Below are 16,804 nucleotides of genomic sequence, written 5' to 3'. Positions count from 1 at the left end.
AAATTAGTAGTAGCGCATGTAACTGCGACTAAACAGACCAACTGAGGTAAACTTCAAACCCATTTAAAGACGAAAGCCATTTAATGAATAGAAAAATGAATGAAATAAAGCATTTAAAGAGAACATAACTTCCTGGAACTATCTGAAGGGTCCATGAATTACGTGACACTCCAGCCTTTTGGACTTCAGTTGGCTGAACTCTCTCTCTCAATGGCTCTGGATGTTGCCAACAAAACATCTGTAAAATCCTCAAATGAGTGTGTCAGATTAGAGTGACATTAAATTTAGCAATGTTGGGGCATACTCCTGGTGCAGGATTGGAGAGACTGATTTAGGAGATTCACTCCCAAATTTAAATGCAGTTTTCCCAAAACTTGGCAATGTGTATGTGCCCTAACACCATGTCTACACCAGGTGTGACACGACAATAGACATTAGAAATGCATTAGAATATATTATATTTTAAAAAATTGTCCACACTGGATGCGAGACGCGACAAACCCATTAAGAACAAGAAGGTTGTCATGTCGCCTTTGTGCCTGTCGCGTTCGGTGTAAGGCAGTGTAAGGCATGTAATATCAGTTGGATAGTTAAAAAATAGTTTTGATAGTTAAACATATTTATAAACAAACAGAGGCAGTTTAATATAATTTAGATTCAAGTGACCAAATTGATTTAACTTTAAACTTTCTCTACAGCCTATTTTCCAATTATAAAAATATGTATATTTTTCCAACGTTACCATATCCAGAGACATTGCATCACTCATAGAGGTATTGTCTACTTGTCCCCCTCTTAAACCCCTGCTTCTCTTGTGAACAAACACACAGCTTTGATCATTACAGGTGCAAATCGAATGGATATTTAGATTTTTATTAAGATCAGTCTGTTTTTTGAGGGCAACCAGGTTTTACTCATACATTATATCATAGTGTCACTGACTTATACGGTGTGTGTATTTCTATTTTAATCCTTTGGTGGTCACACTGAGGATACCTGTGCACTGTTGCAATAAAGGAAAAGAAAATGGGAAGATTTAAGCAAGCGTGTAATCCAAAGCACTTTTAAGTTGTTCGAAAACACTTTTTGAGCATTGCCACTTGAAGATGGCAAATCAGTTGTTGAGACACTTTTGTAGCTATGATGCATTGAATGATGTAAAAAAATTGACAAAACTACATGAGCGCAATCAGATAACTATAGCCCGAGCAAACTGACAATGCTTATGCTTAAATGTAAACCTGCAGAGATCACAAATCTCAAACTTGAACACAAAAACCCAGACTGCGTGCGTAAATCAACATTTTCGGGGGAAAATGTCAAAGCAGATCAGATCACTCGCATACAGTATTGACTGCACACGCGGGATGGGATTCTTCACACAAGTCATTTTGACTTTTGGCTCTAAGGGGGCAGGATTCTGTGACTTTGCCCATTAGCCCTGCTCCATTAATTCCAAACACTGCACTGAAGCCCATTCACTTCAAGGTCTCTAATTCATTCGTTTTACAGTTGGTGAAATAACAGCATGTTTATACATTTTAATGATTTGATGGACATATTTAAATGAAATGTTTTACTTAAGCTTTTAATAAATTGTTTTAAAATTGATTAGTTTACAGAAACATCTTCTGATGCACGACCTTGGACACATCATCAGTCTTGTTTCAGGAGTCACTTGGTGTTTCGGGTCTTACCACAGACACCTTCGTCCTGGCGACCCAACCGAGGCTGATCAGACCCCGTCCTGTGTCCAAGTAGAATTCTACTGCCCCCACTGCTCTCCCATCTTCAACCAGAGCCATCTAGATGCTTTCTCTGCTTTCTCCACGTTGATACCTCTTCTTTGGTTTGCACCTGTTATGCCTAGAGTGCCGTAGGCCTTGCACAGGGAGTGACCTCTACTGGCATACACCTGGTCCTCCATCCGTTCCTCCGACAATCCTCCACCAGTTCTTGGTATTTCTCCCTCTTTCTCTCTTGAACCTCCTACATCCTCTCCTCCCAGGGCACTGTCAGCTCCAACAAGATTATTTGTTTTGTTGCCCTGAGACCAAAATGATGTCAGGTCTCAATTTGGACTGGGTGATGTATGATGAAGTTTTATAGTTTTTTAGACGTGCTTGTCGCTGAACAAGAATACAGAAAATGAACAGGCCGAATACTCACGAATTAAAAGAGAAAAAGAAGAATTTGATTAATAAAACGGATGTCATACTAAGCCCTGTAACCTTTCTCTTATTGCTTTGGCTGCTGAAGAATGGGCCGTTGGCGAAAGCACTAGCATTAGCTAATGCTAATGATTAGACATGTTTGACGTACATTTTAAGTTAAAATCTGTACAAATAAAAAGCATCAATCCCCAGTGTTTATCTTAAATTTAGCATTCGAAAATGCTAGCGCTTTCACCAACGGCCCATTCTTCAACATCCGACATTTTGTTGGCCCATCTGCACTCTTGAAGTGATAATAATAAACTCTAGAGTTGGGGTTGTTGTTAAAAATCCTTATCTAATACTACAAATGCTGGTGTGTGAAAACTCAAATCAACAGAGGTAAACCTCTGGGAAGCTTCATAAAATGGAACACTGCAATACTCACGTCAAGGGTATTTGAACGTGCAACATCGAAAACTTTAAATTATAATTAAATATATTTAAATTTATATCATAACAATAAAACTAGTGGTGGGCCGTTAACGGCGTTAACGGCGTTAACGCAGTGAGACTATTATCGCGCGTTAAAAAAAATGTCGCCGTTAATCTATTCACAAAGTTGGGTTGGCAGCTGGGACTATACTACGCAAGCTATGATGACTTTCACCTTGATATTTTAGCGCGGATGTATACAAGCTTAACTGCACTGTACGCGGCGAGAATGATATTTTTCAACTCCGAAGCAGAAGCCGGCTCATCATCTCATAACCAGGGCTTCATTCGCGAGATTTGCGCAGCAAGTAGGTCTATCGCCTCTTTGCATTAACATATAAATCACTCGCACTTGACACGCCATTCGCGTTTGGTCTGAACACAACATAACGTTACTGTGAAATTACCGCATCAAACGTGACGTGCTAACATGGATGCAGCTATGAAGCCGCCGGGTTTGCTTCAGGGAATATTAATTTTTAAGAAGCTTCCCAATAGAAACATCGACAAGACTAAGGTTGTTTGCACCTTGTGCAATGCGGAATTGGTTTAAAAAAACACTTTCTCTCAACAGGTACTGGTCTATCTTTAGTTGAAACCAGTAACTTTGTATTGAGATCTAATGTATTATGGCTCCTGTATGACATATCGCTTGTTGCTCCCTCACTCTTTGTAAGTCGCTTTGGATAAAAGCGTCTGCTAAATGACTAAATGTAAATGTACTGTAGGAGCTCTTCCAGTCTCAAGTACCACCTAAACGGAAATCATCCCTTAGCTAATGCGGAAGTAAACACAAGTTCATCTTATTGAACATAATTTAATTTTCATCACCAATTATCATAGTAGAACAGCTTTCTCAAGCAGTTTGTGATGCATTTTGGAAACAGGACATGAGCCCCTGGTCTAATGCGCCACCTGGCTTGAGAAACCCGTTCTCAAAGACTTACTTTTAGTCATTATTTGGGTAGCACACATATTCTGAATGCCTTCGGCAGAACTCAAATGAGCCATTTTAATCTAGATTAATCTAGATTAATTTTGGAATTAATCTAGATTAATCTAGATTAAAAAAATTAATCTATGCCCACCACTAAATAAAACGCATTTTGCTAATCTATATTACTAGCTAATCTACAAAAAGGTGACCACTTGTAATAGCTTTCCTGTGGCTCAGTGGTTAGAGCATGGCACTTATAATGCCAAGGTCATGGGTTTGATCCCAGGGGATTGCACATAGTCAGCAGCAAATGTATAATACAATCCAATGTAAGTTGTTTTCGATAAAAGTGTCTGCCAAATGTGTAAATGTAATACACATTTGATATGGCTGAATACTGAGTGGAAGTGCTTTAATATAAATGTTTTAAATCTTTTTGTTTTTATGATATCCCCGTGTTTCTAATAAATCCTTTCTGCACGTATTCATTATACTGCATTTGGGCCAACACATAAAATAAAACTTAATGTGAATTCCCTAGAAATCCTATTTTTCCCAATTCTCCAACCATCTCTGGCATTCTGTCATCGCCTTGAGGGCGGCAGCAGCAGCCAATCACAACGGGAGTCCCAGAAAGAAGCAGAGCCAATGTCATTTGTTGTCACAAAGTCTTAGTGCCAAAAATCTAAATGTTTTGCGTGTGTAAAGAATCCCAGCTCTGCGTTGACTCTGGGGTTTGTTATTTACCCCGCAAGTGTTAATTCATGTCAATTCAGGTTTTTGTGTTCAAGTTTGAGACATGCGATTTCTGCAGGTTTACATTTTACGTGCGAGTGTCTTTAGTGTGCTCGCGATGCTTTAATCTGTTTAGGTATTGTGTTTATGCACTCACGTAGTTTCGTCCAATTTTTAACGTCATGAATTGAGTGAACATGCAAGTTACACTCAGTAGCCATTTTTTATGGACTATTTTTTTTTTCATTTTGAATTAAAATTACTTGGATTAAGAAATAAGAAATAAATAATTACTAAAGTGATCTGAATAATATTATATTTTGGGTGTGACGAGATCGAAATGTGTCCTTTGAAATATTTCTTGTTAAGGAGAAAACTGTCTTGTGATATCTTCCTGCAGTACTGCAGGTCAATCAACAGGTGGCAAATGTATTTACACTTGCTCATTCTAAGCAAATGTCAGAGAGACGGGTATTATTAACTGAATGAAGTTCATTGAATGTTACATTTGTGCAAAGTTAATGAATTGCAAAAATAAAAAGATGAGGTAAAAGTTTGAAAACTAAGTTAATGTTGGCTTGTGAAAGAGAGAGACCACAACCAGACAAAATCTACATGTGCTGTATTAAGTTTCTTATTAGAACTTATAAGGATTTATTTATATTGGGGTGTGGGAAACACCGCATTAACCTTCTGAAACTGTAGTTTGAAATGAATAATAACAGTTCTCCCCTTTAATTATGTTCTTCCTTTGAAACTGTACAGCTCTCTTAAATATGATGGTGAACATAATGCACTGTTACTTTCTACATTTAGGGGTGAAGCCGTATGCTTGCACCATGTGTGACATGCGTTTTTTTCAACGCTACCATCTCCAGAGACACAGCCTTACCCATACGGGTAGGTGAAATCTCTGTGTACCCTCTTTCATAAGGCAGACAGTATGGCCTCCTACATTTCTGACAACGTTAAACTTCAACAAACGTAGTTTGTGTGTTTCCTATAGCAAACAAATAATGACACAAACATCCACTCTGGTGATAAAACCTCCTTTGTGATGACTAAATCAAGAAACAATATTTCACCAATTAGGCCTGATTGTTTCACAGAGGAGGGGCTTCATCAGGTGTGATCAATAACTGAAACCCAACGTAACACATCCGCATTTCACATTTTATTTTTGGGTAGTGCAGATGTGACCGCAACAGTAATTTGTAAGATTCTTTCTCAAAAATGATTAATACTGCAGATATTATGTATATTTATATTATACCTAAACTGTTGGTGCTCTGTGCATTTAGGGGTGAAGCCGTATGCTTGTTCCATGTGTGACATGCGTTTTTTTCAACGTTATCATCTGCAGAGACACAGCCTCACTCATACGGGTATGTGTCATGTCAATCCACCACGTTTTAGTAGTTAATGTAAGTTATGTGCATGCTAAGGAGGTCCAACTACAATGACCTGATTGAATATTTTGGCAAATTTTGGACAAAAAATATTATTAACCGGGCGGGAAAGCAATGGGTGAACTGTTCAGAGACAGCTGCCGCTTTTCCACTGTTGGGCCGAAAGTTAAAAGAAAGGGAACAGTAATATTACTGTAATATTTCCACTTGAGCCTGGTTTCATACCGCACAGGGTAATGTTTCATTTAGAGAAAAAATGTCTGAGGCTGTTTGGTTTGTGGATGAAACACTCACACTCCTGCCTGCTCTCTCTTTTACTTTCTGCGTGTGTTGTGTGACAAATAGCAAGTAAATAAGGAGTCCTCACAACAGAAATAATTGATCGTCCTTTATAATGTGGTCACTATTTAAATCTTATACCCTCCGTAGATGCTTGCATTACCAAGGCAACGATTGTTTTTGTACAATTCCAAAGCGATCAGTAATACGCCCCACAGTGGAAAAATAAAAACCATATCCATATACCGGCTGGTCCGGTGGAATACAGAATGGCTGGGCACAGAATGGAATAGTTCAACCAAATGCAGTTTGACCGAACAGTGGAAAAGCAGCAAGACTTGTTTCTTGAAGCTCAGCTTAGTGACAGTAAATTTCGTTTGAAGTAAACAAATGATGTTAAACCTTAAAAAAATGAATTACACATTTCTAAAATAATTTTTTGTTAGCATGTTTTTCATTTCAAACTGCATTTTAAGTGTATTTTGGTATCATTGTTTCATATAAACCTTTACTAAAAAATTGACGCTCTGCACTTAGGGGTGAAGCCATATGCTTGTTCGATGTGTGACATGAGGTTTTTTCAACGTTACCATTTGGAAAGACACAGTCTGACTCATACTGGTATGTGTTCTTAACCCCGAATTCCTAAGGAGACCTGGATTGGGACAGCAATTAATTATTAAAAATATATGTTTAATTTGCTTTCGTTTCAAACCTACAGAGTTTGCACCAAAGGCATTTGTGGTGGTTTTTTGCATGTTTATTTACTGTGAACGTTTTAGTGTAAATTCTGCGTGAATTGCATATTTATCACCTGTTTACCAGGATTTAGCAGAAGTATTACAATATCTGTGTAGGTTCACTGGTCTCATGTTTCTTAGTGGGTGCTTGTGTGTAAAATGTTTATCTTCATTTTTAAGCTTTACTAAATCAGAAATTAAGGTGAAAGTTGTTGAAAGTTTCTGTTTAATCATTAGTCTAATTGTTTCGGTGCTAAATCGAGAATAAATCCTGATGTCTCAAACCAGGTCTCTAATATTTAAAACCAAAACCCCAGTGTTCCAGTTTAGATTAAATTAGGTTTTAATTCCTCTTTTAATTCAACATATTCTACAAACTCGAGTTTGCATGAAGTCACTTACCTTTAACTTATACATTTAAACATGTTTTAGTTTTGATGATGTGCTTATTGAGTATTTGAGTAAATGTGGCTTTTTCTCTGCTAGGAGAGAAGCCGTTTGCATGTGACATGTGTGACATGCGGTTTATTCAGAGGTATCATCTTGAGAGACACAAGCGTGTTCACAGTGGAGAGAAACCTTATCAGTGTGAACGTTGCCAGCAGGTAAGAACTTTTTCTAACATATGAGATGTTACATTTTGCTAATGCACCTTCCTCATGATGATCATGATGAATCTCACACTATGAAATTTGTTTTATAACTATTTGGATCGAAAATGACTTGTCAAACTGATATTCACAGTATGTTACTATGCATGCTCCGATCGATCGGCCACAGATCGAAATCGGCCGATAATCACATTTTGTGACTCGATCGGTATTTAATAACTTGCCCGATCTCACAAACCAATCACAATTTGACTCCGTGATGACTTCTAAATGCAAGAGGATGTAAACGATTTGTCGCTGCAGTCATTTCATCGCCTTTGTGGAACTATTATGGCGTTTTGAGAATCTTCACTTAGAAAAAACAGGCCGTATAATTGCCATGTTAAGCAACCAAATATGGTGTGTTTTGTTCTTGTTGTTGCTGCAGTAACCTATTGCCATGTAACCGCCCTGTCAAAATTGCATTCCTGTTAAAATATAATTAATATTTATTTAAATAATATTAAAATTATAGTTCAATTGTGAAGACATGCTTTGTTAAAGTATCCAATTATACATCTACTGTCATATTGGCAACACGGTATTACAAGGTTTGTAAAGAAATGTGTTCAGTGTGTATTAGATTAGTAATAACCTGATCTCGCTGGAAATCATAACTATTTTACAATGTGGTAATTATGTACAAGTTTGTAGGAAGTGAATTATATAAAAACATACAATTATTAGAAAAAAGCAATAAAGAAGCCCCATTCCTAAATCAAACCGTCACTGGCACAATGTCAGATCGTACAAAAACGTACAAGAGTACAATTTCAGACGAATACGCCAACTAGTAACATTTTTAAGAATTGTGTTGCCAGAAACATGTGTTGATATGTTGTTATTTTGAGGTGATTCCATTTCAAATGTATTGCTTTTTTATTTATGTTGCTTTGAAGTTGAAGAAAAGTGAAACAAAAGATTTTAAAATATAAGAAATAAGTACATAATAAAAAAAAAATCACACTGATCTCTGTTTTCCACTCCAAGAACTTCTCGCGGACAGACAGGCTGCTGAGGCACCGGCGCTTGTGTCAGGGTCGTGGTGTAGCTAAAGTCGAGGCTCAGCCATGCTCTTTCTCGCAGGAACCTCCCCAGGCCCCTCCGACCACCTGGAGTCCCCTACACCCTGCCACAGGTCGTCTGGCTGTCTGATATAATTCATCCAGACCAAACTTGAGAAGACAGCAACACATCTAGACCTCTGTTAGGCACAGTGGTGCCATCTGATGGAGAAATGTGCTATAGAGAAATCAGGAAAGAAGTCCAATCTTCTGATTCTTTATTTGAAGAAAGTGGGGATTTCCCTTTAATTGTTAAGGGTTATTTTAGACTTTTTGGTAATGTAACACTAGGGTAAAAGGGGGAAATATCGAATCACCAGCCATCTAACCAAAAAAGTTAATATATTTCATGATAAACAACCCAGCTTTTATTGACATTGCTTATACTAACAGACATTGATTCCTACTTACTTAATGCAAGTTAAAAATAAGTTCATGGATAAAACTGCATCATATATGATGTGGAGGCCTGCTGTAAAGTGCTAAGGTTGTACCCTACTGTCCAGAGCACTCGGGTAATATCTGACTACAATCATGAATACTCCATGTCCATGTGGAAATGCACAGTGTATATACATATATATTCATTTAAACATTCGCAGGCTATTTCTCAATTACAATTTTGATCTGATATTGTAACTATGATGTGTATATAACCGTTGTTTAACGGTAACGTAAGAGACATATGCATTTCTTGTACCAGCTCATGGCAGTGTCCAAGAACAAACAGCTGGTTTGTTCTCTGGCATCGCCATGAGCTGGTACAAGTAATGCATCTGTGTCAGGAGTCACTGTAAAATGCTGTTAACAAAATGTGCAGGTCATATGTCATCCCAAGTAAAAAGAAAAATACAAGTTTGCATAAAGACATTGTTCTAGGACCAAGTTTTTGCACAACAGTACATCTCTTCAGAAGTCGCACTACAGTCATACAAAAACCATCTCATTTATGTGATGCAACGATTCTTATGCATACAAGAAAGTAATGTCATCAATGTAATGCAGAAAAGGATTTTATGATACAGATGTGATACAGAAAAGATCACAGTATTGGATTAATAAGAATGTAATTGAAAATAATGAAATGGCTGTCAAGCGATTAATTGAATCCAGAATTAAATTTTGGGATAACATAATACTGTATATGTCTGTGTACTGTGCATATTTATAAAGTATCTATAAGCACATACACAAACATGTATGTATGATATGTATTATGTATGTGTGTATATATATATACATATATACACAGACATGCTCAAATTTGTTGGTACCCCTCTCAGGTTTGATGGGTGTCTTCTCCAGGCTGCAAGTTTCCGGTCTTTCCATAGCTGTTCCTTAGGATTCAGAATTTCAGATAAGGACTCATAGAAGGCCACTTCAGAATAGTCCAATGTTTTGTTCTTATCCATTCTGGAGTGATTTTAGCTGTGTGTTTTGGGTCATTAACATGTTGGAGGACCCATGACCTGCGACTTAGACAGAGCTATCTGACACTGGGCAATACGTTTCGCTCCAGAATGCCTTGATAGTCTTGAGATTTCATTGTGCCCTGGCTTTCAAGGCACCTTGTGCCAGATGCAGCAAAGCAGCCCCAAAACATAACAGAGCCTCCTCCGTGTTTCACTGTAGGTATGGTGTTCAATTCTTTGAAAGCTTGATTTTTTCGTATGTGAACATAGAGCTGATGTGACTTGCCAAAAAAACTCCTTTTTGGACTCATCTGTCCAAATGACATTCTTCCAGAAGGATTGTGGCTTGTCAATATGAATTTTAGCAAATTCCAGTCTGCCTTTTAGTGTTTTTCTTCCACCTTGGTCTTCTTGCATGGAGACCACTTTTGCACAAAAACCGGCGGACGGTGCGATCAGAAACTAATGTACCTTCACCTTGGAGTTCAACTTATATTTTTTTGCCAGTTATCCTTGGTTCTTTTTCTACCATTTGCACTATCCTTCTGTTCAATCTAGGGTCGATCTTCCTCTTGCGGCTGCGCCCAGGGAGGTTGGCTACAATTCCATTCACCCAATCAACTAATAAAAGTAAAAAAATCTCTCACGCACCTTCTCCGGATCGGTTCCACCTGTGTTGAATGATCTGCCCGCTGCTACAAGATCTGCAGATTCTGTAGCCATCTTTAAGAATCATCTGAAAACACTTCTCAGGATAACTGGCAGATCTGTCTTTCTTCAGCTTCTTTGCTTTATTCTATGACATACCAAAGGCATGCAAGTATACATGCTACGATAACTTTTATTTTCATCACTCTTCGAGGAATGAAGTATTATTTCAATGAGCTGTAAGGGTACCAGCAAATTTGAGCACGTCTGTGTGTATATATATATATATATATATATATATATATATGCAATATGTTCATGTAATATGTTCATTTATATTTGCCAATAATTTAAATCATCTGTTTAATTTTTTGATTTTTTTTTTCTTAAAAATTTGTATGAATGTGAATGTGTTTTAATACAAAATCATTATGCACAGTACACAGACAAATATTATGTAAACAAATATTTTATTCTGGATCCAATTTTCATTTTATAGCCCTTGACAGTCAAATGCATTACTCTTATGAGAAATCTGGATAACTTGGCTGAATTGTATTCCTTCTGCAAATTTTGTCTATTCAAAATGTGTCCTTTTGATTTGGTTGCATAATATGATTTGGACATGTTTTGTTAGATACTGTTTGCTAATGTATCTAAATGGTAAAAGACCCACACTTTTATGTACAGATTTAAACGTGCAACATATAACAAAGTTTTGTGGCCTTAGGATGTGTTCATGTGTTTGTTTTGTGTGCTTTTTTATTTTTACCTAGGTGATAAAATAACAGCATATTATTTAACCAAAGTATTCATAGAGGATTTTTTTTGTTTTTTTTAACGTTTTAACTTTATTTGAGTATTTACAAGCACAGCTCTATAGAATTCTCTCTCTTATATAGATTTGTGTGTTTTTCCTTTATTTCTGAAAATCCTTATTGTTAATGTGTGTGTCTGCTTTCAGCACATGGGGCCACTGGCAATGAAACGTCAGAAATCTTATATTGAAAGGATTTAAATGGATCTGTTTGTTGTTGTCTATTCTATTGTACACTTGATTTCTGCTGTTCAACGAGGGTCTCTTGTGTACATTTCGATACCAATGGACATGCTAGTGTTTGAAATTGGCATTTAACATCAGATCATGTTGTGGTGTATGTTAGCCACTTCCAGAATATAATTTTAGAGGGAGCTCAATTGTTTAGAGTATTTTATTGATGTACGGTTTTATTTCATTTTAATCTTATATATTATAATATTGACTTGATTATAGCCCCTCTAATTCCATAACAATGCTTTGTTTTTGTTTGGACCTTTTTTTCTACACTAAACCACTGGAGAGATAAGTGTAATCTACAAACAAATACTATATATTAGACGAAGCCTCTCTCCAAAATGTCAGTTTGAGTGATTTGGTTGATATTTTGAGTTTAAGAAAATACTAACTGAACAGAAGACACCCTATATTGATGTTTTTTGGGACAGACACTAGCAATCGCATCTCTTGTAGATGGTTTGTTATTTTGTATTGCTTTATATTGCTGTAAAAACATAATTGTTATCATTTTCTATAGCTGAATGTTTTTTGGAAACTCTTGATTGCAAAAAAACATGCTTATTGTTGTAATAAAGAGCTTAACTGTTTTTTAAATTAATGAAGACAACCTTGTGATGTGATTAATTTTCATTATGTGGAGATAAGAAAGGGGCTTATGCATAAATAAAATAAAAGTATGTTTTGCTTGTTTTGCTTTTGAATAATTCACTTACGGACATAATAAATCCTTTGATTAACCCTTAGGGCAGTTGTGTTGAATGATAATCAAATATAAATCAGTGATTACACTACACATTTAATCTGAATCCATTTTTTATGCACTCAAACTCAGTTAAGTTAAGATCCAGAAATCAGAAATAGTTTATTGCCAAGTTTGCTTGGACACGCATGGAATTTGTCTTGGTAACAGAAGCTTCCAGTGTACATACAGGTTAAAAAAGTGATAAGGCACAGGTAACAAAATGTAAAAAATAAATATGGACAATACACATTTGACGAAAAAGACAATATTAGACAAAAGGACAATAGACAGTGTATTGTATGTACAGTAGCCCGTTTCAATAAGGAGGTTCAATTAAGTCAGTGTTGGTTTACTTTAAGTTGAGTTTTTGGTTTCATAATACCTGATTTGAGTAAATTCAATTTACTCTGGGTAGGCTCACCCTGGGTTGAGAGCATGCACTTCGACTATAAAAAGCTATCATCGATGGAGCTACTGCGGCCACTATCATCTCCACTGTTTTTAAGGTGTTTAGCTGCAGGTTGTTATGACTGCACCAGACAGCCAGCTGCTCAACCTCCCTTCTGTTAGCAGACCTGATGAGACCAATAACTAGAGTCGTCTGCGAACTTCAGGAGCTTGACAGAGGGGTCAGTAGATGTGCAGTCATTGGTGTACAGGGAGAAGAGCAGTGGGGAGAGCACACATCACTGGGGGGGCACCTGTGCTAATGGTACCGCTGTTGGATGTGAATTTACCCGTTCTATAACTTTTGCCTGTCTGTCAGAAATCTGGTGATCCATCGACAGACAGAGCTAGGAACGGACAGCTGGTTTAGTTTGGTCAAGCGGAGTGTTGGGACGATGGTGTTAAAGGCTGAATTGAAGTCCACAAACAGGGTACTTGCATAATTCCCTGGTCTGTCCAGATGTTGTAGGGTATAATGATGGGTATAACATCAGTCCTGATGTTGTAGTCGCATGTTGACTGCATCATTCACAGACCTGTTTGCTCGGTAAGCAAACAGCAGGGGGTCCAGTTATGGTCCTGTGATGTCTTTTTAGGTAAGCCGACACCAGTCTTTCAAAAGACTTCATGGCCACAGATGTTAAGGCAATGGGTCTGTAATCATTAAGTCCTGTGATTCTGAATTTTCGCAAATTTGAATAATGGTGGAGCATTTTAAGAAGGAAGGGACTTTGCACTGCTCCAGTGATCTGCTGAAGATCTGTGAAAAACGGAGGCCAGCTGGTCAAGCACAGGATTTCAGACAGACTGGTGAAACACCATCATAGATCTGCTATAGTAATATAAGCCAATGATATGAATCGGGTGTGTTAAATAAGGGAGACACACAGTGCATCAGTAATCTGTACTGGTTTTCAGTTATTATATAGTTTGTTCACATTGTCATGACAGACTCTGCCAACTAGCAAAGCAGTGTATGCAGGCATGTGACTGGTGTAATCCACAGTATCAAGGCAAGAACCCAAAAAGCACCAGCATGTTGTGAGCATTGTCACATAAGCATTGAGCGCAGCAAACAGAATGTGACTTTTATTGCAGCTTGAGCTATTAAATGGCTCTCACTAAATCCTTGGGGTTTCGAGTCAGATCTGTGGGCGTGGCTTGTTGATTTTGACTAATTCCTTGCTGTTTTTTAAGTCTTATGAAACCCTAACTATCTAAACTACCTATGATACCTAAACTTGTCAAAAAACAGAGGAGCATCTGCCTGCAAACCCGTAGGCTGCACTTTCAGGCAATATTATCCAACTGTTATCCCAGAGGCTGCAATTTCAGAACCTTCACTTTTGGGACCGCACTATAGGACCCTATTTTTTGTGGCAGCGCCACCTACGGAATCGGAGCTCGTAGAACTGCAAGGACCCTGGTTTTTGAGGACCGGAAAAAGTGCACAAGACAGTATTTCTACCCAATCTGGACTAGGCTATTTCTTTTTTTTAAATGTTTATTTTTATTTTTATGTTTTTATTTTATTTTTTATATCAATAAAAATACAATATGACAAAATGTTATATGTCAGGAGTGAGAAATCAATTTTTAAATTAAAAGATGACAGTTTTTTATCAGCAATTCTCTTCTTAAATACTTTTTTTGGATAAATGTGTCAAGGTTATTATGTGTCACAAATTGTTACCCCAATTAAATACTTGAAAAATAAAATTAAACTGAATAGTTTACATTTGTTAGACACATTTTAGGAAATTGTGTGCGTTTTATTTACATAAATTATAAAGTTATGCTCTACATATTTTAGCATACTTAAAAACATCTCTGTATTAAGAAACATACAGAATGAATGTATTCAATTATTCATACAAATTATTTATTTATAAATTTGTTCCTTCTTTTCTTTCCTCATTCATTCACTCACTCACTAACTAAATCCCTGCCTCCCTCAGTCACATGCACTTACTACCTCCCTCAGACACACACTCACCCACTCGCTCATCTATTCATCTACTTAATTTGCTGATAGAGGAACATAGATTTGACCTTTAGATCTTGTTTATCATTACATTATGCCCAAAATGTTTCCATATCTTCTTGATACTGAAATACAAACAAACAGTCATCTTCACCCCTGAGAATTGACCCCACAGGACCTTTCTGAGGACATTTTATTGATCGTTCCTGTACATCCGCAAAAATGGATTCAAATACTCCTGTACGTATATGTGAATGCATGTATGTAGCCACTTCAGCATGCATGCATCTGCTTCCGCTGCCATGTTGAAATAAAGGCAGAGGTGGGACGAAAACCGGAAGGACATAGACTGCAATGGTTTGGACAACCATCGGGTGTCTGTGACAGGAAAAAAACAAATTATGCTTTTAAAACCAAAGTTAGATTTTGCTATGTACTCACGAATGAAACCGGCGTATGGTAATTAAAAAAATCACTAATATGTGATGGTACGGCTTAAGGGTTCAAGTAAAAGAGCTTGTGTGACATGCACGTGGCATGTGTGATATGCTATATGCATCCTACATTTATGATCATAAATCGTTTTAATATCTCCAGGTTGGTTGTCCAAACCATTGCAGTCTATCTGTCCTTCAGGTTTTCTTCCCACCTCTGCCTCAATTTCGATTTCAACATGGCGGCGGGGTGAAATCAGTCTATTGGCAACCCTAAACTGCAGTTTTACCCCTTTGTGGGTTTTGTTTTTGTTTTGTTTTGTCTTGTCTTTGTTTTATTTTAATATGAAAGTCTGTGTTAAGCCCTTAATCGCTGTCTGCGTTTGGGTCCCCTATCTATGCACCTCACCAAAACCCTGACATTGACTGCATGATCCTTTAATTATTTTTATTATTTCCAAGTATTATTACAGATGAGATCAATAAATTTACAACGTAATAGGCCTAATTAGCCAGCCAACAATTACTATTAAGAAAACAAGTTACACTATTAATTGACCACTAACAATCACAAACATGATAAAACGCGCATTCATTTTAATCAAGATCGTTAAGCTCTTTAACAAAAAGGATATTATGTACATAAGATAATATGATCATCTCTTTTATTCCAATTGGGAATAAAGTACATACAAGCCTACTGTTGTATATTTTAACGCAAGTGAACAGGTTCAGAAGAATGTCTTACCAGAAAAGGCCATCTCACATAGGCTAGAGACAGACAACAAAACATGATTTAAAAGAAGTTAATTATTAAAATGAGTAAGAGATGTCTAGTAAGCATAACGTTACGCGTGGTTAGCTAAGGTTGATCATGACAGAACAACGCCATAAGTGGTCAATAAGTATTAATTTTTTTGTCTTTGTGTATAAATTACACATACATATCTTTTAAAATGTTGAAATTGATTCCTATCGATATAAATGAATCGTTTAAAACTATACATGTTGGACGACTGTTTAACAAAAACGCTTATTTACCATAACTCGATCGCGATGGGCGATGAAGTTATCGGTTATCAGCAGGGTTCGAATTGAGGGGTCTGGGGTGGTCCCGGACCCCTCATAAGCCTTAAGGGACCTCTCATAAGGGTAAAATAATGAACTTGGGAGGTCCCCTGGTTTTTAATAGAACCAGACCACTAAAAATGCTAAATTATTTTTGTCAAATCATGCTAAATAAAATACGTTTGTCCGTTGGATTTAGACGAGAAGGCTACCCTTTTGCCCAAAGGAATGAAATTCGTTTTTCGTATTCTGCATTGGTTCATATTAATTATTTGCATATAGCCTACTTTATACAAATTATCAGGAGAGGAATCACATTAAAACGCTCATACGCTTCTGCGAAAAAATGTTACATTTATAATAAATAATGAAAACATGTTTTTCTTATTACTATCAATACGATTTTACAATGAGTGAAATCTCAGCAAGAGAGAGATCAAACCTAGGCAAAAATCTTTATATATTTAAAAAACAAAATGTAGGCTACAATGCAAAATAAAAAAATAACAGCAAGATCTAGAGCATGGTCTGTGCAAAAAAAATAAAGAAA

The 16,804-nt window shown here is 36.9% G+C and overlaps 1 protein-coding gene across 10 annotated transcripts in view; it reads left to right on the top strand.

Moving 5' to 3' along the window:
* znf740a (zinc finger protein 740a) overlaps window positions 1-12,269 on the top strand; it is a 64,156-nt gene extending 51,887 nt beyond the window's left edge. For 6 of the 10 annotated variants that reach the window (XM_056734361.1, XM_056734367.1, XM_056734362.1 and 3 more), the window contains 5 exons: window positions 5,137-5,220; window positions 5,622-5,705; window positions 6,546-6,629; window positions 7,235-7,353; window positions 8,389-12,269. In XM_056734361.1, coding sequence (XP_056590339.1) covers window positions 5,137-5,220; window positions 5,622-5,705; window positions 6,546-6,629; window positions 7,235-7,353; window positions 8,389-8,553 — 536 coding nt within the window. In that variant the 3' untranslated portion in view covers window positions 8,554-12,269. The remainder of the gene's footprint in view (window positions 1-5,136; window positions 5,221-5,621; window positions 5,706-6,545; window positions 6,630-7,234; window positions 7,354-8,388) is intronic. The other 4 variants (XM_056734369.1, XM_056734363.1, XM_056734364.1 and 1 more) reach the window with 3 other exon arrangements.
* The last annotated feature ends 4,535 nt before the right edge of the window (window positions 12,270-16,804 follow it).

The sequence above is a fragment of the Triplophysa dalaica genome, chromosome 21, assembly GCF_015846415.1.
Source record: "Triplophysa dalaica isolate WHDGS20190420 chromosome 21, ASM1584641v1, whole genome shotgun sequence".
Classification (NCBI taxonomy): domain Eukaryota; kingdom Metazoa; phylum Chordata; class Actinopteri; order Cypriniformes; family Nemacheilidae; genus Triplophysa; species Triplophysa dalaica.
This window is presented reverse-complemented; position numbering and strand designations above follow the sequence as displayed.